This window comes from Talpa europaea (genome assembly GCF_964194135.1).
Source record: "Talpa europaea genome assembly, chromosome: 12".
NCBI classification, from domain to species: Eukaryota; Metazoa; Chordata; class Mammalia; order Eulipotyphla; family Talpidae; genus Talpa; species Talpa europaea.
The window spans coordinates 20353423-20378756 of record NC_140079.1 but is presented as its reverse complement, the minus strand read 5'-3'; the positions used below and the strand labels follow the sequence as shown (position 1 = coordinate 20378756).

General features: G+C 39.8%; 2 protein-coding genes and 1 pseudogene across 4 annotated transcripts in view; 1 reads left to right on the top strand and 2 right to left on the bottom strand.

Moving 5' to 3' along the window:
* Positions 1-14276, bottom strand: part of ARHGEF12 (Rho guanine nucleotide exchange factor 12) — a gene marked incomplete at both ends in the record, with an annotated part of 117622 nt that extends 103346 nt beyond the window's left edge. Inside the window, one exon of the mRNA XM_084249558.1 lies at positions 14245-14276. Within this exon, the coding sequence (XP_084105684.1) occupies positions 14245-14276 (32 nt within the window). The remainder of the gene's footprint in view (positions 1-14244) is intronic.
* LOC311180564 (large ribosomal subunit protein eL32-like) lies at positions 6647-7072 on the top strand (annotated as a pseudogene). The gene has a single exon. The product of its transcript is annotated as a large ribosomal subunit protein eL32-like (transcript).
* A 6399-nt stretch (positions 14277-20675) lies between the features above and the next one.
* On the bottom strand, positions 20676-23079 carry TLCD5 (TLC domain containing 5; the record flags this gene model as incomplete). Of its 2 annotated transcripts, XM_084249072.1 has the most annotated exons (3): positions 20676-20784; positions 21142-21214; positions 22815-23079. In XM_084249072.1, 3 exons carry the CDS (start codon positions 23077-23079, stop codon positions 20676-20678), a joined length of 447 nt encoding a protein of 148 aa, XP_084105198.1. The 2 variants fall into 2 exon arrangements, with proteins under 2 accessions (XP_084105198.1, XP_084105199.1); XM_084249073.1 differs by having other exon boundaries at positions 20676-21214; positions 22815-23014.
* Positions 23080-25334: the final 2255 nt, after the last annotated feature.

Sequence of the window (25334 nt, the reverse complement as noted above, 5' to 3'; positions counted from 1 at the left end):
AATGGAGTCAGATAGGGGTACATACAAAAAGGGTATGGGGGAGAAGAAAGTAAGAGATGGAAAAACATAAACTGAAGGTAGATTCCTTCCAAGAGGGCAAGCAAATATGTTCATAGGACAAATCATATGAAATTGCAAAATTAGACTGTTTTTGACTAATAAAATAAATTGGGCCATTTTTAAATAATAAATTAAACCTTTTTAAAATAAAAACAAAGTTTGAGGATTACACATTAATTTCATTTTACATTCTACCTTTTGCCTTGAGTGCCTGTGATATCAAAAGTCACATAAGAAAATTGGGCAAAACAAAAAATTATATTCCCATTAAAGAATCCAGAATATTCCCTGGAACACAATTTGGAAATTGCTGCTGTAATTTATATTAAAAGACAAAGGATTAAATAAACTTTCTCTGAAATTTTTTATTTGAAGTTTACTTTCTATTTGCTTTTGGACAGTAACTTCACAAAAATGATATTACCCAAAATTGTGTGCAATAGCAAATATAATGAACCAAGAAGAAAAGACTTGGATTTTAACCTGGTACCAAAAACATACTAGCTAGGAATTCTGACCGTCTTTGAATCTTAAGACTTCACAGCTTACAGTCCTTAAGGCACTTTAAAGGGTTTTATTTCATCTCTAAAATGGGAATAACATCTGCTTTATAGTGTTGTTATATATTAAATACAATTCCTATAAAGTACCTAGGATGATACTCAATAAATGAAAGTTACTTATTACTGTTACTAAATGAGGAAACAGGGTTAAAAATATAGTAAAGTCAAGTGTAAAAATTACTACTGGTCTCACAAATAAACATCTGAAAGTGAGAATAATTTGACTTGTTAGATGTGACAGAACTGAAATGCAGAGTTGGTGTGATAACCTTTTCATTTTTAAATGTAGAGAAATAAGCATGGGCAAATATTTTTATAACAAAATGACAGACTGTGCATTGGTTGTTTACCTCTGCATTATTTTTTTTTCTAATCTGACTTTTTAACTTCATCAACCCTCAAAGATAACAGAACACTCTCCAGACTAGTCATATGGATAACAATAAACTTTTCAAGCTGGATAAGCAAAGGTCTCCTTATTGCTAACAGTGTGAGGAAGCACTGCAAGCTAAAATGAGATATGGTAAATATTTATGCAAAATTAACAGACCTTTACCCCACAGAGAGGCTGCAAGCATGGGAAAAAGCAGCTTCCCAGAACTCAGCATAGCGGATGTCTGTAGAGCTCCCCAAGGGCTATAAACTATAAAGTCTCTTCATCTTATAAGAGTGCTTCAAAGGGCATTGCCTTTCTGCATGCAATTCCTTTGTAAATCTTAAACCGAGTAAAATTCTTCTAATTATAATTTCTGGTCTTTTTCTACCTTGAAACAGTACTCACTAAGTAAAGTTTAATTTGTGGGCTTCTTTTTTAAATCAATGATATATCTGCATAACTGTTCTAGTTTCTCTGAGATTACTAAGAAAGTGCAAGAAAACAATTTATAGCTAACACGGGTTAGGTTAAAAAATAACACACTTATTGATCTCTGAAGCAAATTTTCTTTCCACTATTATGGCATGAAAAGGTAGCTAAACATAATGCCACAGAATTTAACCGAAAAAAAAAAAAAAACAAAGAATGAAGATTAAAACAACAAAGAAATGAAGATTAAAAGTGACAATGTTTTATGACTCAGAGGATGAATCCAGAACTAGAATAAGAGTATAATAACTTATTTAAGTGGTAGAAAATATAAACTCAATGATAAAGGGAAAATCACTACTTTAACAAAAAAATCTTTAGAAAGAATCTCCTTTGTCATTTAACCACAGACTCTTGCTAACAAAAAACTTAAACCCAATTTGCTTAAATCATTTATATGCTTCACAAAGGACTGATCACCTATTCAGATCATCCATTTGCTACCTTGTCTTCCACAAACTCATATACAACATTTTGAGTTACTTCCTACTGCTGTGTGCTTACAATACACACACACACCCTTTGTACTACATCTACCTTAAACTTCTTAAAACTTTAAAAAAGTGATAAAAGAAAATTATTTATAAGCAATATATGTTAGGGTTCAAAAAAGTTCGATGTTTACAGATATATGCATATTTAAACAATGAATAAGAAACAAAAAAACAATGTAACTGTTCTTTAGATGATATGAGACAAAGCCCCTCATGTCAGAAATCTGAAAAAGTGAACAGGTAAATAAAGAGTGGCAAGAATAAAACACAGAAGTTAAAATGTGAAGACATGACTTTAATGGTGTTGTTAAAGACAAAGTCAACCTGAATTTCATCCATCTGATTCAAAAGATCAACGTGACTGATGGAGATAAGTCAACGTGAGTATGGAGAGGTCCTAAACCAGTAAGCCGAATAAAATAGGCACTGGAGTCAAAATTCCAGTTCCTCTTTTTAGAAACTACATGACTTTGAGTAAGTTAGTAATGCATGAAAGTCTCATTTTTCTCTGTTTAAAAACAGAAGGCACAATATTGAACCTACTCAACTAAGAAGACTAAAAAAGATGATGCACAGTACTCACCACTTAGTATGTACACAAAAAATTGAAAATCCTTTACCACATTCCAAATTTCTTAATACAGAGTAATTACCAACTATTTTAAATTCTCATTTTCACTTACATTCATCTTGTCAACTTTCAAAGTAGAATCTCAGAGCAACAGGTCATGACTTAAGCACTGTCTTGCTAATCAAACTACTGTAATTTCTAGAATCCGTCATTGATCAAATCATCCTCACAGTTATCACATTTTCACTGAATGCAAAAAGTAGCAGCTTAATAAGCTGCTACCTTCAAAAAGGTAGCTAATTAAGTAAAGGGGTGGTTCTTCAAGCAGAGACTAAAGCAATAAAATATGATTTCCTCTATTCACACAACATAAATATCTAAAACTTCTTAAACTTAACTTAGACTATGTCCTTTCCATTTTAGTCTAGTTAACTCACTAAACTATAATTAAACTAAAAAAGGAAAACATAAAAGGATAGTATATAAGCAACACTAATTTTTTTAAATTGGAAAATAATACAAATGTAATCATTAACAATGATTTCATATCATTGCTTTCCCCCAAATACATGACTTCTCATTTTGACTGCAGTGCTAAACAATGAATCACTCCTACAGGCAAATTTCTAAATTCTTAAATATAAATTCTTAAATATAAAGTAGCAATGTTTCAAAATAACTTTGCCAACCCAAAGACCTACACAGAGCAGGCACTCAATATTTACTGAATATATGAATAAATTAACTAATATTGCAAAAATAAAACCAGACAAATTGTGAATGATCAAAGACACATTTAAAAGTTAACTGTCAATACTAAAAAACTCACCCATTTTCCACTAAGATGTCTTTTTACATAATCTGAATCAAAGTAACTGTTTCTCCTTTAGCCTATTCCTTACTTACAACTGCACCTTAATTCTAAAAATAGCATATAATTTGAAATATAAATGATAAGGCACATTATCACAGTAAGGTAACAGCACTGAGCAGCAGCCAATACACATGATTCAAAATCATTGTACATGCACAAAATTTGAGGAACATCTAACTGATTTCTGAGATTTAAACAATAACATCTGTTATACATTATTTACTTCATATGATCTAGATATTTAAATACATTCTCATTTAATCTTTATGAGGACTCTGTGATGATAGTGTTACTGTTAACGTTTTTTACAAATAAGAAAGTTACTGTTCAGAAGTAACCTAGTAAGTAGCAGGAAAAGGCTGAATGAAAAACCATGCTCTTTCCTCTATCATGTCATTCTATGCCTTGTATTGCTCCTTTCTTACAAAGGCTAAAAAAATAAAAATTAATATATATAAAACAAAGTGCCAGAATAATTTTTCCTTTAAAGGCTTCTACTTTTATCTTTGACAAACAATAGTCTCAAAAGGAATTCTGGCAGGGGAGTCAAAATTAATAATAAACTAATATCTAGCCATATAGTATTTCACTTAAGTCCTACTTTTGGAAACAGAACTATACTTTGTATCCCAGTAAGCAATAACTGAATAGTGAAATGCTTCTCTTTTTTTACTTTCACATTCAGACAACATGCTCAATTTATTTTTAAACACTGTCTTAGAATTCTGATCATGTAGGGCTTCTGGGTAAATACAGTAATGGAAACCACAAACTTTTCCCCAAATTGTGCAACTAATATAACAAAAACGCAACTGAAGTACAAGTATATTATGCTGACAAAGGTACTGACAAACTACTATCTCTGAAAACTAATGTTTTTCAGTCATAATACAATTTAAAAAACGTGCATAACAGTAAAGTTACTACCGATGGGGGAAAAATGTTTATTTACACTTCAAATAGACTATTATCCCAAACAATCAAAGCCAGAATCAATTCAATGTGAAGAAAAACTCAAATTTAAGTAAAGTTTTATTTACAAGTGAATGACAGTCATCTTCTATTATAATTACTAGGTGGATTGTGAAATGAGATTTACAATATAACAATTTTAAAAATGAAAACTGTATGAATATCTAGAAAGAACACATTGTCTCTCTGAACAACAAAAGAAGCCAGTTAAAAAAATAAAATTAAATAGTAGTACTATACTAAAATAAACTATTTTCATCTAGTTACAACAATTTACAGCCAGTCTTTATAAATCTCTTTGATCCCTCCCTCATTGTTATCTGTCAAGCTACAAAATAAAGGGATTATATCTGTTGAATTTGCTTCCCACTGTTTATTATGTAACACCCCCTCCCCAAACAATGTCCCATGACACTGACGACCCTAGATCCATAATGTAAGGCCTATTAATCCCCATAACCACAGAAATGCAAATAAACTTAATATATTACACTTTATGCTAGCAAAATTTGTGAAGCATTGAGTCAAACCATAAGTTACTTTGAGGCCCTCAGATCGCAAACCTAAGTAGCTAAAAGTGGCTACAATTATTTATAAAGTAAAATTAGGTAGACTCACCTCCTTACTTTATATTAGGGATCTCCTTAAAGATTTGATAGAGCCTTTCTCTGCACAACAAAAAGCACAGGTGAATACAGGATTTTTATAAATGACTCTGATGTTCTTCTCCAGAGTAAATAACATCACTTGACTAGGAATTCTCGGAAGACTCAGTGCCATTAAGGGCTGGGATTCCTTTCAACTGGCATCATTCCAACAGAGGCTCAAAATCAAATCTGTTGCAATGTTATTTTTTCCACAGGTTAATTACCTGTTTCACATATATATTAAAATGGAGAAAAAGAGACGCTGGAAAAATGGTAACATCCTCCTCTGGAATACTCAAAATGAAGTGAAGACAAGTTTCTGGCTGTCAAATTTGAGATCAACTGGATATAAGAACATCCCCCTAATTGACAGCCACACTACCATTACCTTAAACTATTAGCAAAAATTCACTATAGGAAGCCACAATTTTAGACCTTTTCTTTCAAAGATAGTTAGTGAAATATTTATGGTTGAAGTATGATGTCCAGAAACTGCTTTAAAATAATCCAGGGTGGAGAAAGAGGAAGGAAACAGATACTCCATGACTGTCCATGCACTGATAATCACTGGCATTAATGATGGGAACATGAAGATTCATCATACTATTATATTCTGTTCTTCAGTATATGTTTGAATTATACACACACACACAAAAATTTTTAACTGATTCAAAATATCAAATTTAATAAGCACTTATTGAGCACTTCTTGTGGTAGCCTATATTCCTGTTTCTAAATTATTCAATTCCCTTTCCTTCCTTAAAAGGACAATGAAGCTTTATCTACCATCACATGACTTTTGCAAGGCCACCTCTGAGAGGAGTATATATCCCTGGCCCACTGATAATGAACTTAACCACATGACTAGCTTTGGCCAGTAACATGTGAGCTGATGGGATTGACGGACACCACTACTGAAAGAAGGTTTGAGTCTTGGCATATTTGCATGGGTTTTCCTGTTCTTTCCCTTTGCCACAATAATGGCATATCCCAGGCAGGGGTTTACCTTCACCCAAAATTCCAAAAATTCTATACCTATCCACAGCTGGTTTATTATGCAAGAAATAAACCAGTGCTGTAAGTCACTGAAATTTGTTGTTGCTATGGTAGCATAATCAAGCAAAATCTGACAGATCCACCCACTATGAACTAGGTGCAAAGAACATTTAAATAATAAGCTGATATATTTATAAGAATGTTTTGGAAGATAGACAAAAAAAACCCTATACTTACATCTGAAGAGTGTCTGAGAATTGGTAGGTGTGTACGGCTAAGTATAAGATCAGAGGAAGACCTTATTTATACCATTATATATCATCCGAATTTTTATATTGTGCAAATGTTTCTGTTTTCTTTTTTTAACCTAAGCAACATCATCTGCATAGTTAGAAATTTGGGCCATTTTTTTCTTCCTTATACTTTTTAGAATTAAAACATGCATATATAAAAATAAAGCAATAATTATGAAAAATGAAGTTTTAAAAAATGGTGTATCCTCCCACCCTTGAGGAACACACACAAAAAAATCAGCTGACAATTGAGTTTTAGCTCTCTTACTTGGCGCTGCCTACGGTGGTGGCCACCGTTTCCATCCAGCATTATGGCTGTCCTCAGACCCCCTCAGAAAGTCCAAGATGGTCAAAAAGAGGACCAAGAAGTTCATCCGACACCAATCAGACCGATGTGTCAAAATTAAGCGTAACTGGTGGAAACACAGAGGCACTGATAACCGGGTGTGCAGAAGGTTCACAAGATCTTGATGCCCAACTTTGGTTATAGAGCAGCAAGAAAACAAAGCACATGCTGCCCAGTGGCTTCCCCAAGTTCCTAGTGCACAACGTCAAGGAGCTCGAAGTGCTGCCGACGTGTAACAAATCTTACTGTGCTGAGATCGCTCACAACGTCTCGCCAAGAACCGCAACGCCACTGTGGAAAGAGCAGCACAGCGGCCATCCGAGGCACCAATCCCAACGCCAGGCTGTGCAGCGAAGAGGAGCGGCCAGCTCGCGGGCATGTATCATGTTAATAAAACCATGACACTGCCTTCTGGCAACACCCCCCTCACCCCCCTCAAAAAAAAACCAATTTAGTTATAAAGAAAGTTCGTTTCTCCCTCAAAAAGTTATCGTTAAAATGGCAAAGGTTAGATTAAAAAAAAAATCAGGAGTATGACAGGCAAGTCTATCAGTATCCTCACCTTTAGTTTTCATCAAAGCAAATACAGGGTTTTGCATATGGGTGGAAATTTTCTCAATTAACATTATTTTAGTGTGCTAGTTAAACTGGTGAAGACATTGGCTCTAGACATTAAGTTCTGTGAACAAGCCTTAAACAATAGTATAAACAAGTTATCTACTCCACTAAGTTAATCCATATAGGATAAAATTTGTTAAAAGTTAGAAGGAATTCTACTCATGACTCTTGTAGTAATTAAACACTTGAATGATTATAGGAGTCAAAAAACTTATTAAAGTAACATTTTACTACAACAGCACGTTTTTACTTAAATTTGAGCAATAGCTGAATATAGTAGTAACCTGCAGATATAAGGAACATGCCTGCACTTTTCATCCTGATCTCAAGGCACTTTACAAACATTAATTTAATACTCTTATCACCTGAGAGGTAGCTGTATACATTATAACCATCTATCCTGCCACTGCAAAATATTAAAATACCCTTTCAGAGGTACTTGCCCAGAGTAAGTCCACCCCAAACAACCAATAAAACCGGAAATAAGCTGACAGTGCATGTGCCACCAACAATCTGTGAAAAGATCAGACCTTTACCCACAAGAACCACTTCCTCTGAGTAAACCACAGAGACCATACAGGGCAAACCACAGCATATCAGATTGTGTCTAGAATACACGCAGATAACACATCCTTTGGAAAGATATGTCTAAGACCATCAAAGGATTTCCTATTTGTACTTAAATGTTTGGGGGGGGGGGTATTGGGGGGGGCCTTATTACTCTTCTGACAAGGTACAGCCAATTCTATACTATGTGTCCAATTTCACACAATTTCTTCTGATGCTGTTTGAACCTCTGACTTTTCAACAAAAGGATGATCTACATTTTCTGAATCCATGGGAAGACCTACAAAATTTACTTTTGATCTCTTAAGTCTATGAACCTAAAGTCGGCATTTAAATGTAATATTTAACCAAAACTGTAATCTCAGGGCAGTATCTTCAGATGTCTACAATAAGCTTTAAAATGTCAAATGAAAAAGCACTGTGACAAGTGGGTAACTAGCTATAAGCATTATAACTAAGCCAGGTCTTCTCATGTATTTTCAATTTCTTTGTGAATTGTTACTCACAGTCCCAAGACAGGAAATCTAATTTTTTCATTGGCCATTAGATTTGCTTGTCTTTCAACACTGGGAAGCCAACCAGGCCTGCCATGTGACTATGATCTCAAAAACCAGGATTCAGCATTTGAATTAGTAAAAGATTCTGTTTTGGTATGAACTGAAACTGTTAGCTGCCCTGGTGCATGCTAATTCAATAAAGTTAACTTATTAGTACATTTCTCCTTTTTCTGAAAGTCAACAATGTATATTTATGCAATTTAGGCAAAACATCTGACCTTTAGCACCATCATGTATTATCACTGCATAATTTAAAAGCTCAAACACTAGGTACTAACTTCATAGACTTTTCACTGAATTAGAAATAGTCTTACAAATGTCCTTTATATAAGGTTATCTTGGTACTCTAGATATCCTAAGTTGAAAAGTAATGTCCTAAATTTCTAAAATCTAAAGTTGATGCAAAAGAACAAAGACAGACCTCTATTTAAATAATTTGAAACTAAGAATCAGTAAAAAAAGGTATATTAGGAAAATATTCAAGAGCTTGATAACCTTACATATTTTATAATAGTTTGAATATGCACTTTTTCATTCCATTATTGTCACTTATTATTAGTAACAATTTTTACAAATACAAAAGCAAAAGAGTAAAATGTTACTTTTAATTTGAACAATAGTACATTTTACTGAAAAAATACTGCTAAGCAATGCAGGTCTATTTCTTTTCACTACTATAAAAGGAAATAAAAGAAAAAAAGAAAAAAGGAAAAAAAGACATACAATTAAAGGTAAAACTGAAAAAACACAGAAAAAAAAAGAGTAACAACTTCCAGATGTATCACACCACACTGCAACTAATATTTTACTTTAAAGCTACAGTCACATTTCTTTATTTACTTATAAGCTCAAAGATGTTTTATCCTCACTTCTGATTTTCAACCAAGGTATTGCTTATTATCTCTGTATGCTACCCTTTTGTCACATCTAACACTTGTTCATTAGAGACACATTCAAAAAAGAATCACTTTGTAAAGACACTTTTTAGAACATGAGTAATTGCTCAAGAAGTTGATATGGTAATTATGTTGTCTATAAATCTGTTTGTTTTATTGACTGTGATATTTCCCACATCCATTCTAAAAACTATCTAAAATAAAAGTGAATTAAAATAAGCCTTGAGACTCTTGATAGACAATTTTGAGCTGTGCCTGGAGAAAACTTGAAGGCCTTCTGAATTTAAGTAAAACTGAAGTTAGAATTTGTTGCTCTAGAATATGGATAAAGATAGAAAAACAGAGTATGACATTTTGTACTAGAAGAGCAACTAAGGAAAGAATCATTTTGCACAGGAAAGTACCCGGGGAGACTGAGTAAAACATTAAGCGAGACTGGGTGATTTTTAGACAATGAATCAACATAAAACGTAGAACTTAGCTAAGTTAAGAATAAGGGTGAGGGGAGGGGAAAGGAGGTGGGTAACTGTCTGAACAATTTACAGTCACATAAACAAAAAACAGGAGGAGAGCATTATTTAAGCCTGGTACAGCAAGTATATACAAGTAAAAGGACAACTTAAAAGTATGAGCTAAAGAACAGGAAAAACTTCCTGACTACAAGATCTATCAGATTGTTGTTCAGTCTCCTGAGGAAGTGACGAGAGCTTTATTCTCCAGAGATACTTAAAATTAGAATGGATAAGGTACTAGGAAAGCATCCTGTAAGAGAAAAATCCCACTCTGACTTGGTCAGGTTGGAAAGTTACTAAAGGAAAGCAGGACAGGAAAAAATGACACAGACAATCCAGGTTAAAATCTAGGGTCTGTCCTTACATAAGAAACATTTCTAGTAACTTTGTCAAATAATCACTATGTAAGAGTATCTCCAATTACCTCTGGAAAAGCATTAAAATATATTTCCGTTTCTGTGGCCCATAGCAGTTTGGCAAGCAATGCATACCCATTTCTAGATGGCTTTTAGAAGACATTTGTTAACACATTTTGCATGAAATCACGATGCTCCATAGAAAAATATGTAAAATCCACTTTTATGGGTTTCATCAATATTTGTCTCAAATTTCATTTTTTAATCTGAAAATTCAGACTGAGGGCAAAAAAATCCCTATATGTTAATTCAATATTATATACTACATTTTAACACTGGAAACCACCAATGTGTTAAGCAGTACTCCCAAGTTAACATTTTTGTAATGGTTCCAAATAAAGCTCCTCAAGTCTCATGAAATAAATGTGATTATCTTGTAAGTGTGTCATTAGCCAGGCAGAATATAGCTCTGTAATGTTAAAATTCTTGTTGGACTGTATGTACTGATTTATATAAAACTGTCCAAGTGAATGTACAATTGCTTACCTGTCTAAATCAGTATTTTTATACTGAAACAACTAAAAGACAACAAAGTTGAAAACAAAACTGGTACTGTGATCCTGATTGATCTCCAACTCCAATTTTGTATTTATTGAATGACTGACTTCACAAGTAAATGTTATAATTTACTTGCAATTGACTTAGGTAACCTTGAAAATGGCACACATACAGTAGGGTTTTGTTTTTTCATCAAAACCACTATATGGCAATGTTGGCAGAAAAAGTATCATGAGTGAAAATGCTAATTACTGGGTATATACATATAAAGTGATAGGTTTCCAGACTCCTTTAAAAGCCTGCATTAGTTAAACATGCTAAAGCTGAACTCAGTGCGAAGAAAATGCCAATACATCAAAAACCTGTTTATCTATAAATCAAAAAAAAAAAAAAACCACCCATAGATAAGACAAAGGTCCATTTATTTCAAGGAAGATCCTTATTACAAAATTCGATTGGTGTTATCCCTGAAAATTCACTGTTCTAGAATCTAGCATGAATTCACTTATTGATTCCACTGAAAGAGCATTCTCTCTTCTACTCTATCTCTCAGAAATTCCAATTGTCCTAATGCCCTAAATTCTCAGTGACAGAACACAGTTATCCATGAAGACTAGAAATAAATAGGACACATTTTAGGACTGAATGCACTATCAATGCAAACTGAAAAGCAGAAATCAGGTATACCCAGCACTTTTCAAGTGCTATAGCTGAAAACTATAACTCCAGGTCTCCCAGAAGTTATAAAGCAAGAGACTGGGTAGCTCATAAACCACTCAGATTTTTTTAAGCTGTTCAGATATATTACCAAACAAGCTAACAAAAACCAGTAGCTACTAAGAACACAGTTTGGGTTTTAAATTGATGACTATATCAATTCAAGTAAGGAAAGTCTGCAGACTAGAAGGTGAAAAGCAGAGTAAATGAATGTGTTAATTTAACTGCAAAATAATAACAGGATATAAGAGTTCTGAGTATCCAAAATGACCAATCAGAGCCTAAACATAGCTGAATTCCATCCCAGCCCCAGCATGTCCCTAACACAAGAATAAAACCCTTCTTATCTTGTTCAGCCATGTGTCGCCTGCCACAAACTGCAAAACAGAACAACGCCCAAAACCAGCTAGTCTGATTTCAACTGAAGACAGACAGACTCTGTAGTCAGAAGCACCACAATGAAAGAACTCTAACTCACACAGCTGGGCTGGTGGGCCTGCACACTCTACAAAACAAAGCCATACCACATACAGTACTTCAAACTTGAAAGGATCTTTAAAAAGCTAAACTGGCATGGTTAATTTGCCAATAGCTCTAAAACCAGCAAAATATACCTAAACTACACTGGAGTTAGTGAGAAAAGAGAGATGGACAAGGATAGGTAGAGCTAAGAAGCAAGGAACTATTCGATACTCAACTTTGTTAAAGCATCCTGACATAGAAATATTAAGCCAGTAGCTCCAGATTTCATCCTAACATACACTCTTATCAACTACTTTTCCAAAGAACAAATCACTGCTTCATATTTACTCAGTAAGATACAGAATAAAGTAGTAGTGGTTACTTAAGAATACTTCTTGTTTAAAAAAAAAAAAAAAGCTAGTAGTAAATACCTAACACACAGGTGCTACTACTCCGTAGTACTTATTAAATGGTTTTTAAGAGTTTTTCTTTTTATTTTAAAATTTAAAATCAGGCAGCACCTAAACCAATTCAAGGATATTAATACCCAAACCAATCTGGAGATTTTCTTTTACTTAGAATACTCATCTTTTAATCCCGGCGTCAAGCACAGTGCCTGGCACTGCATTATAAGTACATATAGGTATTATATACTTAACATCTCATCTAAATTATAAAAAGGACACAAACCCAAAATTTTATATCAAGATACTGGAAACAGAAAGGTAGGTCACTGCTTAGGGGCTTTTAGGGGACTTTTACGTGAAATAAGTTTTGTATATTTTTGTTTTGTTTCTACAAAACTGAACACCCTTGTATTCAATGAAAACTACCAATCCTATGTTAATTCCTAATAAGACTTCTTGTCTACAGACTCAATAGAAAGGGCAAGAACTGAATGAACAGGGAAAACAATTACCCATACATCCATGAAGTGATTTCTCAGAAGCAAAACACACTGAAAGAAAAAAAGAATGGGGATCACTAGAATAAATCAGGATGAGCAATGTTGTTACTCATGTTAAGTGTACTGAGACAAGGTGAAAATTATTTGACTGAAAATTAAAAGGCACTGTAAAAACACATGAAGAATAAATATAGTTTAAATATTTAATGGAATCTTTTAGGCGAACATTCACGTGACAGTGGAAAAGCATCAACAGGAAGAGGAAGTTGGGTTTCTGGAGTAGCTGTTATGGTATGATAATGGAATTTGGCCCTTTTAAAATCAACAAATAAGTCTTACAATTGGGTGAAACTCTCTTATTAGGAAATTGAACTACTTGTGCAGCCGTGTTATAACTACGCTTTTCATCAAAGTGCTTTTTTTGGCCCCCTAATTCAGTTATTTCATCTCTTTTTAAGTGACGTACTAGTTTGAAAGTTGACTGAAAAAAAAAAACCAAGAAGCCAGCTAAAATTTGGGACCAAGAGAAAATGTCATCATTAAACTGAGAAATAAAATGTGGTAAAGGAGTGAATATGTGTTTATCGCTTAACCTAACAGTCAAAAGCATTACTCTAAAGGCTAAGGTTCTGCCACTTAAAGCACAAATGGTCTAGCTCAATTCACCAACTACCATCAGGCATCTTGGATAATCACTGCAAAGGACTCACAGAACTCAGCAAATTTACCTGCCACACTTGTACTACAAAAGTCCCTTCGGGTTTAATCTCAAATGTTTCTGGAAAATGAAATTTGAAAATACCCTAATAAAAATCAAGCCCTATGTCTTCCCCCTTATTAGTTTTAAAGCTCCTCGATATTGCTTCAGCAAGCGCCTGGGATGCTGCTAATGTCAACATTCTGGAAAATTATTAGACAATAATTAAACACTCTACAGGTCAACAGTTGAAAGAGATAAAGTTCATAAACCATCACGCACAATCTCAAAATGAAGTTCACAGCTAGACATTCCTAAGATGTAACGGTGTCTACAGAAAGACAGGCCAGGAGTAAAACTGATGAAGCACCAATAACCCAGCCGACTTCGGGCATTGACCTTCACCCAAAGTGACCTTCCTCTGGTTCCAAGATTAAGTCCTGAATCCTAATGCACCCCACAGACAGGAAACCAGCCGAGGTCTGACCAGCCCCTCCTCGAGAAAAGTTTCCCTGCAGGGAAAAAAAGCTCCATTTTCAAATTCAATCAACCGGGTGACTTGGCAGCAGCCCTAGACTCACTGCAGAGCTCGAGACAACCCCCTTTCCGAATGCCTGTCAACTTCACTGGGCACAGGCAAGGAGCACCCCCAGACTCCCGCGAGGTCGGGCCCAACCCAAGGAGGCTAATGAGCGAAGGGGGCGCTTCATACCCACCTGTCGGTGATAGTAGACTGTGTGCCACTCATTGGGGCCCTTGGCGAGAGGTCCTCCTTTTATCCAACTTGCATTTTACAGGAACACCTCCACCCCACCCCCCGTGCTCTGGGATCAGGCCCGACTCCGCAGGGGACACAAAAGTCCAACTCAAAACTCCATTCAGTCATCTAGAACGTCCGACGGGAAGAGGTCAAGGAGAGGGGCTGGGAACTGGAGCAAAACGAGTGATCTCCCAAAACAAACCGAGCAAGTCTGCCAGCAGGCGCGTTCTAGAGCCAGAGCTCAACCCTCCACCAGGCACGGGGAGCAAACTCGGTGGCCGAGGGCCGGCGGCCCGGGCGGGATCAGCTGGGGGCTGGGTGCCGGCTCCTCCTCCGCAGTCTCGGGGGCCTGCGAGTCCCCGCCGCGGCGGGGCCGGGCCCTCTGGTCCCCGCGCTCTATCTGGGGCTGCCGGGCGCTCGTGGCCGCAGCGTCGGCCGCGTCTCGGGCCGTCCCGCGCCGGGCTCGCGCGGTTCCATGTCCCAGGGCCCGGGCCCCCTCCTGAGCCTCCTCGCCGCCCCCACCAGGCTCTGGGCGCCGGGCCGAGCGCGAGCGCCGGGGGAGGGGGTCCCGCGGCCGGAGGTGACAGGAACCGGGTCTCTCAGCGCCGCGGGCAGCTCCCCATCCCTCACAGGCCCGGACGCTTCCGCAGTGGGCAGAGGCGGCGGCGGCTCCTCCCCGACGCTCCGGTGGGCGGTGGTTCCCGCGAGGGGCGGGAGGTTCCCGTCGGGCCCGGCCTGAGGCACCGGCCCGGGCGGCCGGCGGTGACGGCGACTCGGCGCGCCGGGCAGGCTCCCGGGGGCTCGGGCCGCGGCGGGAGCGCGCGCGGCGGGTGGAGGAGGCCCCGGCGCTGGGGGGCCGCGCGACAATCGCCGGCGCGCGCGCGCAGGTTCCGGTTCCGGTTCTGCCTCCCCGGCCCCAGCCGCGTCCAGCACGAGCGAGCTCGTCCCCTCCCTTCCCCTCCCCTCCCCCGCCGACTTTTTGGGCCTCCTCCCCTCTGACTTCGCGAAGCCGCCTCACCCGGGATCCCTCCGCGGCGCGCGGGGCCGCCGCGCCGCCCGCGCCGCCCTCAGCCCGCGCCCCCGCCGGCCGTCCCCGGCGCCTTCGGCGGGCGGGCGCCTCCCGCGCGCGGACCACTCCGCCGAGGCCGCGGCGGGGCGGTGGGGGGGGCAAAAAGTAGTTCTGAGGGGCGGAGGGAAGTGGGCACCGTCCAGTCGGGAGTCCCACCCACAGACCCACCATGGCCCCCCGGGTCGGGGGATACCCGCGATCTGGTGTTTGGTTCTACCTTACATTTACCAGAGGCCGCCGAGGAGCGCCCCCCCCCCCAACCCGGGGGTCTCCGGGATGGAGGCCCCTTGGAAATGACCGCCCCCTTGTCCTGGAAACTTTCCTTCCTTAAGGGAATGTACTTGTTCTCCTTATTTTCTGCGAACAGGTATAGACTTTATGACCGAGGCGAGCACACTCTGGTCCAAGGGCCGGGGCACCGTCCCTCTCCTCGGAGGCAACTCGCAAGAGGTTTTGGCCTCAGCCGCTCACCTGGGCACCTGCTGGGCTCATCTCCCGACAGGAGCCGCCGCGCACATGTCCTGGCTGCCAGGGGAGGGCTGGAGGAGGACGGAGGTGTTTAGGCCTGGGGAGAGAGCCCGGGAATTGGAGCCAGGATTTCTTGTTATATTGATTTTTTTTTTTTTTTTAGGCTGCTTCTGCCTTGGCAAAATGAAATGTATAATTTGCCAAATTGAGAAAGCATGGTGCTTTCCACGGCGACTTAACAAGCTTGCTGTGGAAGAAAATGGGAGAAAATAAAGTGCATTTATCCAGTAAATAGCAATACAGTTCTCTCTGCACAGTTCTCAAATTTTGCTCCGTTGTTTCCTATCTACCCGGAGATAGATTTAGATACCCCTCTCGTTTGAGGATCACGTTATTCAATATTGTAGCAATATAGGTAGCGCATACAGTATCTTTCTTCAATTCCGCCAGCAAACATCTAAAGTGGCTATTCCTGGATGCAAATGTCTTCAGATTATTGAAGCCAAACCTGTGTTTTGGGTAAGGGACTTCTGCCTTTTTTTTTTATGGAAATCAAGCGGCAAAGCAAATCTAATAAAAGTGGATGTGGAGGAAACAATGACCTCAGCAATGCTGTTTCTAAGTCAATCCGCAACAGTTCACGAAAGGATCATTATCCCTTAATAGATGCATGAGCTAACACTGACGTTAGAAGAGGGTAAAAAAAAAAAAGAGATAAACAGAGGCCAAAGATGACTCTTTAATGCTTGATTTTTTTTTTTTTTAAGTTCAGGGCACAGCCAGCTAATTTTGTAATGTTTATTTTGGGTAAGAATAGCAGCAGATAAGGGTTCCAAACCTCTTTCCTAAGGATCAGACCAGGACACATTGCCACCTGCTGGTATATCCTGGCATAACAATTCTATCCTGAAAAATACACTGCGTATTTTCTGTAACTGGGAAGAGCTCCATCCATCTCCATACAATGACCAAAATGCAAGTTTTATCCCCAAATTTATATCTTCCTTAAACATACTAAGCGTCTGTTTGCCCTATTCGAGTACTTTTACCTGAAGGTATTAAAATAATTGGACCCAATGACTCATCAAATCATGCATTTTTAAAATGAGCTGTTCCTCTCTTCCTTTTAAAAATGCCCCAATACTTGAGCTTCAGGAATAAAACAAACTGGGAAAGTTTCCTAAATCACCTTCTCTTCCTTGCATACAAAACCTCTTGGCAGGCTGCTTTCAAGATCTTTCCAAAATTCAGCAGACCCAAAGTCCTAGCTGTGAGCAAAGAAGGCTTTTGCTGTGGGAAAGCTTCAGCAGATGCTAAGCAAAGGATTTAATTAAGCCAGTTGTTATTCATTCTAGAACATTTTTTAAGGGTGAAAATCTCTATATTCACCCACAAATCTTAAATCTAGCTAGAACACACTCCCCAGGGTCTTCACCTGGAAAAAATGGTAGCAGTGACCCTACACACTGAGGTTTTCAAAAGGGATTTAATTAAACCTCATTCTCTCAAAGCGCTTACATTGAATACCTGCCATGAGTCCAACATCATTTTCTGGGCATTGGAAGTACAGTTCTAGAGACCTGAAGGCCCTGTCTTCAGAGTCCAGACACTGAATCCTTTTTTTTTTAAGAGTTATTTATGCATACAAGAACTGGCATACAGGCCAGAGGTGCGGGGGGTGAGAGGATTCACCAGAGACAGAGTGGGGAACAGAACAGGAGGATTGCCTGAAATACACTGCTGAGGGGAGCAGCAGGCAAGTCAGGAGAGGTCTGCTGCACCATGTGGGTAGCTCCCTGGCCGGGGATCGAACTCATGCTGCAGTGGCTATGGATAGCTTCACAGGTTGTGTCTTAACCCCCTGTGCCACCAGGGAGGTCAAGACACTGAATCCTTTTCAAGGCAACTGCCACACAGGCAAAATGAGAATGAAAGTAATTCTTCCTCTCTCTCTTTTGGCAAACTATTTTCCACATGTAGATTGTTGCCCCCACCCCACCCCCCAAGTAAATATTAGGAATGGCTGATGATAAGTAGCAGAGAAGAGGTATTTCACTGATAAGTAGAAATATGGGATAACATTTCTACAGGCCAAAAGTTTTTGTTTTTTTTTTAACTTCTTGGCAAAACCATAACAAAAATAGAAATGCAGAGTCTGGATTGATAAAAAGTTGTTTATTTTTATAAAATATCATACAAATCTTCTTGAAATATAAATCCTTCAGTGTTAGTAATTATTACATAGTAATCCAAATGCAAATGAGTACTTCATTTTGTCTTATCCTATCACATATGAATTAGCCCTTCATTTACCTGTGATGTAAAAAGTCAGCATCTTAACTGCTGAGTCATCTTCATTTCACATTTTTCTCTCTGAGAGATTCCTTCATATTAGATACATCAAGAAAAGCTGAAAGAAGGGATTCTCTTTCCCTTATCATGGTTCAGTTTTCTTAAAATTAAAAGAACCTATGTGCTTTCTCAGGAGAGGACCCCCAAACAGCAAGATCTGCCGTCCCTTCTCTTCTAAGGAACAAGGAGCAAAGAATTGGTACCAGATGAAGCCTATTCATTTGTCTGGTATGGAACAGGTTGCACTGTGCCAAAATCCGAGAGCCAGCTTTTTCTTTTGCTCTTTTTTAGCTCCTGTGCCAAGCTACTCTTTTTCACTAGGCTTTTGCTAAAATCAGCATTCCTCAGCATCCTACTTTGACCACAGTTTTGTTGGAAAGAAGCTAACCAGCCTTTTAGGGACACTGATCATAGGGAGACAAGAGATGGAGCTGATGCTGTCAGACTATTTCCATGTCCAGCAAAACTCTTTAACCAAATGTCAGTCCTTTGAAAAGATCTACTGTTAAAATGCCTGTAAAACTGCTTTTCCCACAGCAATTCTGAATTTCTGCGGTTGCAACCACTCCCTCATGTCTGGCCAAAGACCACTCATTAGGTTAGTATTACCAGTGACCAGAGAATGGGCTGACACTTCCTACTGACCTTCATACTTGACTTCGATGGCCCCACACACTTGCCCACCCACTGAGCTAATCAGTCACCACTGGGCTGACATCACCAAACCAACACTAACAAATATGTAAATGTATAATACTTTGTGTTATTTTTTTTTTCATCAAAGCCCCACATGAAAAAAAACCCATACATCAAATGCCATATAATCTCTTTCTGAAATATGGCATATTTCATTCATTCACAACAGGGTTGAAACTGAGGCAAAGAGTAAACAAGGGACTTGCCCAAAGGGTCTGGCAAGTGAGTAGCAAAGCCAGTGAAAAGAACCCAGGAATTCTTGATTCTTAACCCCTTGGTTTAACATTCTTGCTCTTCGTAAGTGAGATTTAGAGACTATCATACTAAGAAATATTTTTTTCCTTCCATGACCAGTCTTGTCCTAATACCTTGTCCATAGTGAGTGAGATCTTTTTCAGAGAAAAAGAAAAAATAGTAAGAGGACTTAAAAGAAGTGTGTCTAAAATGGAAAAGAAAAAAATTAGCCTTGTCACCCTGAGGCCAGAACTCGCCGTAGTCTTTGGTGCTAGTTTGCAGAATGTATAGTAGAACTGAAACCTGAACTGCCATCTCAAGCACAGTGGAATCCACATGGTAAATCCCTATGGAATTTAGTCACAGCCTCTCATGCCTAGGAGATTAATGCACAAAAGCCCTGAGAACTGGCATCGTTTTCCTGGTGGGGCAGAACCCAAACAGGACTCAGTAACTCTGCCCACACCTCATTCATCTTGCACCCTAGACTGATGGTTTTTGTGCAGAAAAGAATTAACATAGCAGGCCTGAACTGCTATCCTCGGAAAGGGCTGCTTGGAAGGTCGGCTCTTGGTGGCATCTGGAAACTTAGATTTTGGGAGGGCTCCCCACATTAGCTGATTGATGACCAGTCTGCTGAGCCTAAATTGTTTGTGCAAACAATGTGGTTTATGCTGAACACCCACTTTCCTTCTGGGAGTCAGGAATTTTACTATGTGCCAGCCAGAGGCTGCCTACAGGACCAGCCCCCGATAAAAACCTTGGGTCTCTAATGAGCATTCTTGGTCGACCACATTTCACACATGTTGTCACAAATCATTGCTAGAGGGATGAAGCACACACTGTGTGATCTTACTGGGAGAGGATTCAAAAAACTCAGGCCTGGTTTCCCCTGGACTCTGCCCCAGGTGCCTTTTCCCTTTGATATTTCTTTGTATCCTTCCGCTGTAATAAATCAGAGTCCGAGAGACCCCTGACAGTTGGCATTGGGGGGCCCCACCAATGACACAGTTTTACCCCTATCCTTCTCTCTTCCCTTTATCCCCCCCTTGGTTTAAGCAGATCCAAATCCCTGAGCAAATGCTCAGAATGCCAAAGAGATCTATTTTCCTGGAAGCTCCTTTTTTTATAGTAAATGGGATGAATTTGTTTAAACTGTCCCATGGAGAGCAGAATCTACTGAAGTCATCATTTCTCAAGGGAACAAGGAAGAAATAGTGCTCATCTTTCTCAAGTCCCTTTTTAAGCTGCCTGAACATCGAGCCTCCAGGACAAGAGAGCCCAGAAACACCACACACTAACAGGAATGCAGGAGTGCTCACCTCATAGCTCTTATTCACAGCCACCACTGAGTAGTCTTACTTTCTGTATCTGTGCCCTGGAGACGTTAGCAATTTAATACCGGCACATGCTCTGCTCCAAGTCTGACCAAACTTATCAATACATTAAACCAGCCCCCCTTTTTTTGATACCTAAGTTTGTTACAAGGGTGATTCCTTAACAGCTGTATTCCCAGTCTGGTTTCCATGGCTGACTTAACCCAATCCATTATCTGGCGCAACCCTTGTCTAGTGCGTCTTGAGATGTCCATTATGTGTTAGCTGCCGCTCCTCGCTCCACCTGCTTCTCCAGGCATGGTACTTCTTGATGCTTTTCTTCCATGCAAAGCGCCAGATGCTAACCATGAAACACCAAGACACGGCATACATTGCTATTCCCCCAACCTTCACAAACCACTTGGGCTTAGGTGAGACCATTTCACAGAAGAGGAGGCGGGCTCCCACGCCAATCCTCACTCCGGTGAACAGGGCTACAAAGAGGAAGTCCACCACGTCTCCAGTGAAACTGTGGTAGCGCCCTGTTTCACGGAGAAACCAGCGCATCTGTAGCAAGGGGTTGGTAATCTCACTTCCAAAAAGGACCGCATTGACCTCTGTGCCTGACTCACCCAGCACCAGGGCCATGATGATGCCCAGGATGCTCAGTGTGTGGTGAGCCAGCATCAGGGCACCCTCGGACTGGAAGTAGATGCACCAGCTCAAGTCGAAGATGAAGTAGCCCAAGGTGAGACATAAAACGTGCACTTGGAGAGGTGTATTGGGTGAGCCTGAAATAAACCAAGACAAAAGCAAACTGAGTGACCAGGAACTGAGCTGTCCGGCATAGGGATCCTATGTTGTCTTTCAAACCATTTTGAATCACTGAAAGTAAAATCAATGATAGATACATGAGTCTTAGTGATAACCTACTTTAGACTGAAATCTAAAATGTAGGTCTTTATCAAACCAAGCAATGTTACAGGACCCAGGAAATGCTCTTCTGATGAGTCAAATCTTAAGGAGTGATTGGGGCACCAGCAACAGTGTCTTCTGTTGATAGCACCATTCAAGCGAACTATCTTGTTTTTTCAATGAATATTCTGCACAATTTCTTCCTTTCTTTCTTTCTCTTTCCCAGCTAGTGGTCTGTTTCTGCACTCTATTTTTTCTTCCCATTAATGGCTTAGATTAATGGACCCTGGTTGGCCCTACCCACCTTGAAAGCAGACTCTGGAAAGAAACCCATAATTGAATATGTTCCCAGTCCAAGAAGATAAGGTACAGAGACTTGACATGTTTGAATCTATTAAGAACCTTCATATAAAACACAAAGCTTAAGAATTATATTTGTATTTGCTTGACAGTTGGGGGGAAAACTTTGAAGCTTTATATGGGCATCTAAGGAAATTTTTTTAAAAAGAATCTAAAGTAATTTTTAAAAATAGTATTTTAAGGGACTTATGAACTGAATTATATCCCCCTAAATTCAAATTTTGAACTTCCAACTCCCCAGTACACCAGAATGTGACTGTATTTGGGAGCAAGGCCACTACAGAGGTAATTAAGTTAAAACGAGGTATTCAGTGTGGGCCCTAATCCAATATGACTGGTGAATATGACTTAAAGAAAAAGATTAGGACATTGACAGGCATGAAGGGAAGATTCTGTTAGGACATAGCAAGAAAGCAGCCACCTGCAAGCAAAGGAGCTAAGCCTGAGAAGAAACCAGCTGGGATTGACCTTGATCCTGAACTTCTAAACTCTAGAATGGTGAGGAAATTAATTTCTGTTGTTTAAAATACCCATTCTGTGGTATATTGTCATGGTAGTCCCAGTAAACTCACTCAGGGGGATATAATTTTTGCATTCTGAGGAATACCTGCACATCTAGCAACTTAGAAATTAATATAGCTGCCAGAAATAAGAGGCATTTGTTAAGTACATGATGGAAAATGCATATAGCACAATAGCATATAACAATTTAAAAGGACAGAGAAGGTCCATTTATATAGACATCAGATGATGACACATTTTGAATATAATCAAGTAAGAATTGCAGTGTGCCAAGAGATTTGTATAACACAATTCATTTGTGTCTGGAGTGAAGGAGGAAGATATAGATATTGGTTTCATGTTATGTATGTTTTGGTGGATTTACAATATAATAAGCATTTATATTCTGTTTTAAAAGTAGAGCATTATGAAAAGTGCAAGTGGGGGTATATACAACATCAGCATTAACAATGAAGAAGACTCCCTCTACAAATTATAATATTAACTACTCCAATATTCTTCAATATAGTTCAGATTCTGTGAAAAAGTCCCATCCTTTTCAGACTACCCCCAAACCATTCCCTCAGGGGAAATCCTCTAATATCTCCCACCTACCTGGGTGGGTAAAAGGCCAAGGGCCATCAATGAAGCCAATATAAGCGGAGAGGCCTATAGAGAGGACTCCATGGGTGAAGGTAACCAGCCGGCAGCTCCACTCATAGCTTCGGTGCTTATTCAGGCAGCAGAAAGAACTGTAGAGCGAGAGCCAGCCCCCCAGGCTGCACAGCACCTGCAGACACAGAGCTAATGCCATCCTATGACGAAAAGACCGAAACCAGAAAAACAAAGGATGCACCCTAAGAAAATAACATCGGGTCATTACGTGTGTATTTCTATTATAGAATAGCACAAACATACTGCCTTCGCTTCTTATCTGCTGCACAGCCAAGAATCTTCCATGTAAGTGTGGCTGCGAGCTGACTCCCTGGTCCTTAGAGATAACACATCAACTGGTGAACTGAAAACCAGGAAGTGCATTCCGAGTTAGTAGATGTCTAATTAACATATTATTCCAATGTGTAAATGTCAGTGACAACCTCACAGCCACGGCTGACCTTGACAACTGTACATGAGTAGTGTAATACATGTATTAGACAGTGTGTTCACGTTTCAAAAATCTCAATAAGAAGTTCTGCTGAAAAACACCCTCACCACTTGGGGCTCTGCTTGAGGTCAAGTGGCACACAGCAGTTTAATGTGGTTTTTTGTTTTTTTTTTTAGTTTAATGTGGTTTTAAGCTGACACTAAACTGAGCTGAAATTTGGATTTGAGTCACAGGTTCATCAGTCAATCTAAAGTTGAGGTTAACCTAAGCATAGAACTAAAAAAGATAGCTTGGAAGGGAAAAGTTAAATGAAATAAAAACTTTAGTTTGATTCAGTTCTGATAGCCAACTCAAAGACTGACCGAGGGGAAGCAGAAGGATTTTGAGGTACAAAAGAGTTTTTGTTAAGATAAAAAATATCTTAAAGGCAGTTACTTAGTTGTAAGTGCAACAGAGTCAGAAAACTACTTTAAAATTTTTACTGGTGACAAACATAGCAGGATAAGGAAGACTCTAACATTTGGTCATACCGGACTAAAATCTAAAAATAATCACGATATTATTAATATTCATTAGCTCCTCTATTGAAAGAACAAATAAAAAAGTCAAAAACATTTCAGATATCTGTCTCATCTCAGCAGGAATTTTCTGCATGGCTACACTCCTTGCTTAACCCTCTTCTAACAAGTGAAATAGAATCTGTGGAACAACACCCTTCAATACACAAGCCACTCCCAGGAATGCTATCCAAATAGGGTTTTATGAAGGTCAAGTTCTGCAAAACTTTCATCTAAAATCAGATTTCCGGGTCTCCCCTGGTGGCGCAGCGGTTGAGCGCTGGGCTGTGAAGCTGTCTGCAGCCTCTGCAGGGCCAGTTTGATCCCCGGCCGCCGGGCGAGGGTCCCACATGGCATGCAGACCTCTCCCGCCGCCCGCTGCTCCCCTCAGCAGTGTATTTCGTCAGTCTGCCTGTTCTGCTCTCCCCTCGGGCTCTGGTGAAATCTCTCACCCTCCCATGCTGCTGACTGTACCCAGTGCTTGTATAAATAAATAAATAAATCTTTAAAATAAATAAATAAAAAATAAAATCAGATTTCCATTCAAGAAAACAGTAGCTGTGAATCACAAATCCAAGTTCCAATTCTGTCTCAGTTCTAAAGAGCGCAGAGTGTGAGTGTGGGTAAATTAACTTCTTGAGCCTCCCCATTTAAAAAAGGAAAAAAGGAAGGAAAGAAAAAAGAAAGGAAGGAGAGGGAGAGAAGAAAGAGCATTGAAAAACTCTATAATCGGGCCCCAGTTCTGACAAGGAGTTCTGAGATAAATTTTGCAAAACATCTAGGTCAATTTTCAGCGCAAGGACCAGAAATACCAAGTACCCAGAATGAAAAGAACCGTCCTCTCTTTCCTTTTAAAGGCCAGGGTCACCGGGCAGTAATGCGGATCAGCTCATTTGGATATACCGATTAGTATTTTTAGAGTCCTCTTTCCTGAATCCTAATTCCCTGGCAGAACACAGAAAACAGTAGCCCATTTACAAACACTCAAATAATAAACATTTGTAAATGGCAGCTACAATTCTGTGACCTTGGGGAAGTCACTCCATTTCTGGGTTTCTGCTTTTCACTCTCGGGTTAAAGCAATGGCAGGGGATTTAGATGGCACTTCCAGCTCCGAATTCCAAGACTCTTGTCCTTCTTCCTCCAGTTTCAGGGCCAGAATCGGGGGGAGGAGCGCGGGGCGGGCCCACCTGGCTCTGGGTCCCCGAGCAGGCGTGGCTGGGCTTGCAGCACCCGCTCCTCGCAGGCACCGGGCGCGCATCGCCCTGGGATGTGCCTACCAACTGCCGGCCACGCCCGATTCAGGTGCACCCGCGCCGGACCTGTGTGCAGGGATCGGATCCGGCACCCGAGCCCCGAGCGGAAAGGCCTCCAGCGCCCGAGGCCCGAGGAGGTCCCCTCCGCTTAGATGTCAGGCCAAGCCATCTGCCCGCTCCTTCCCCACCTGCAGGCCCGGCAGGCCACGCGCATCCG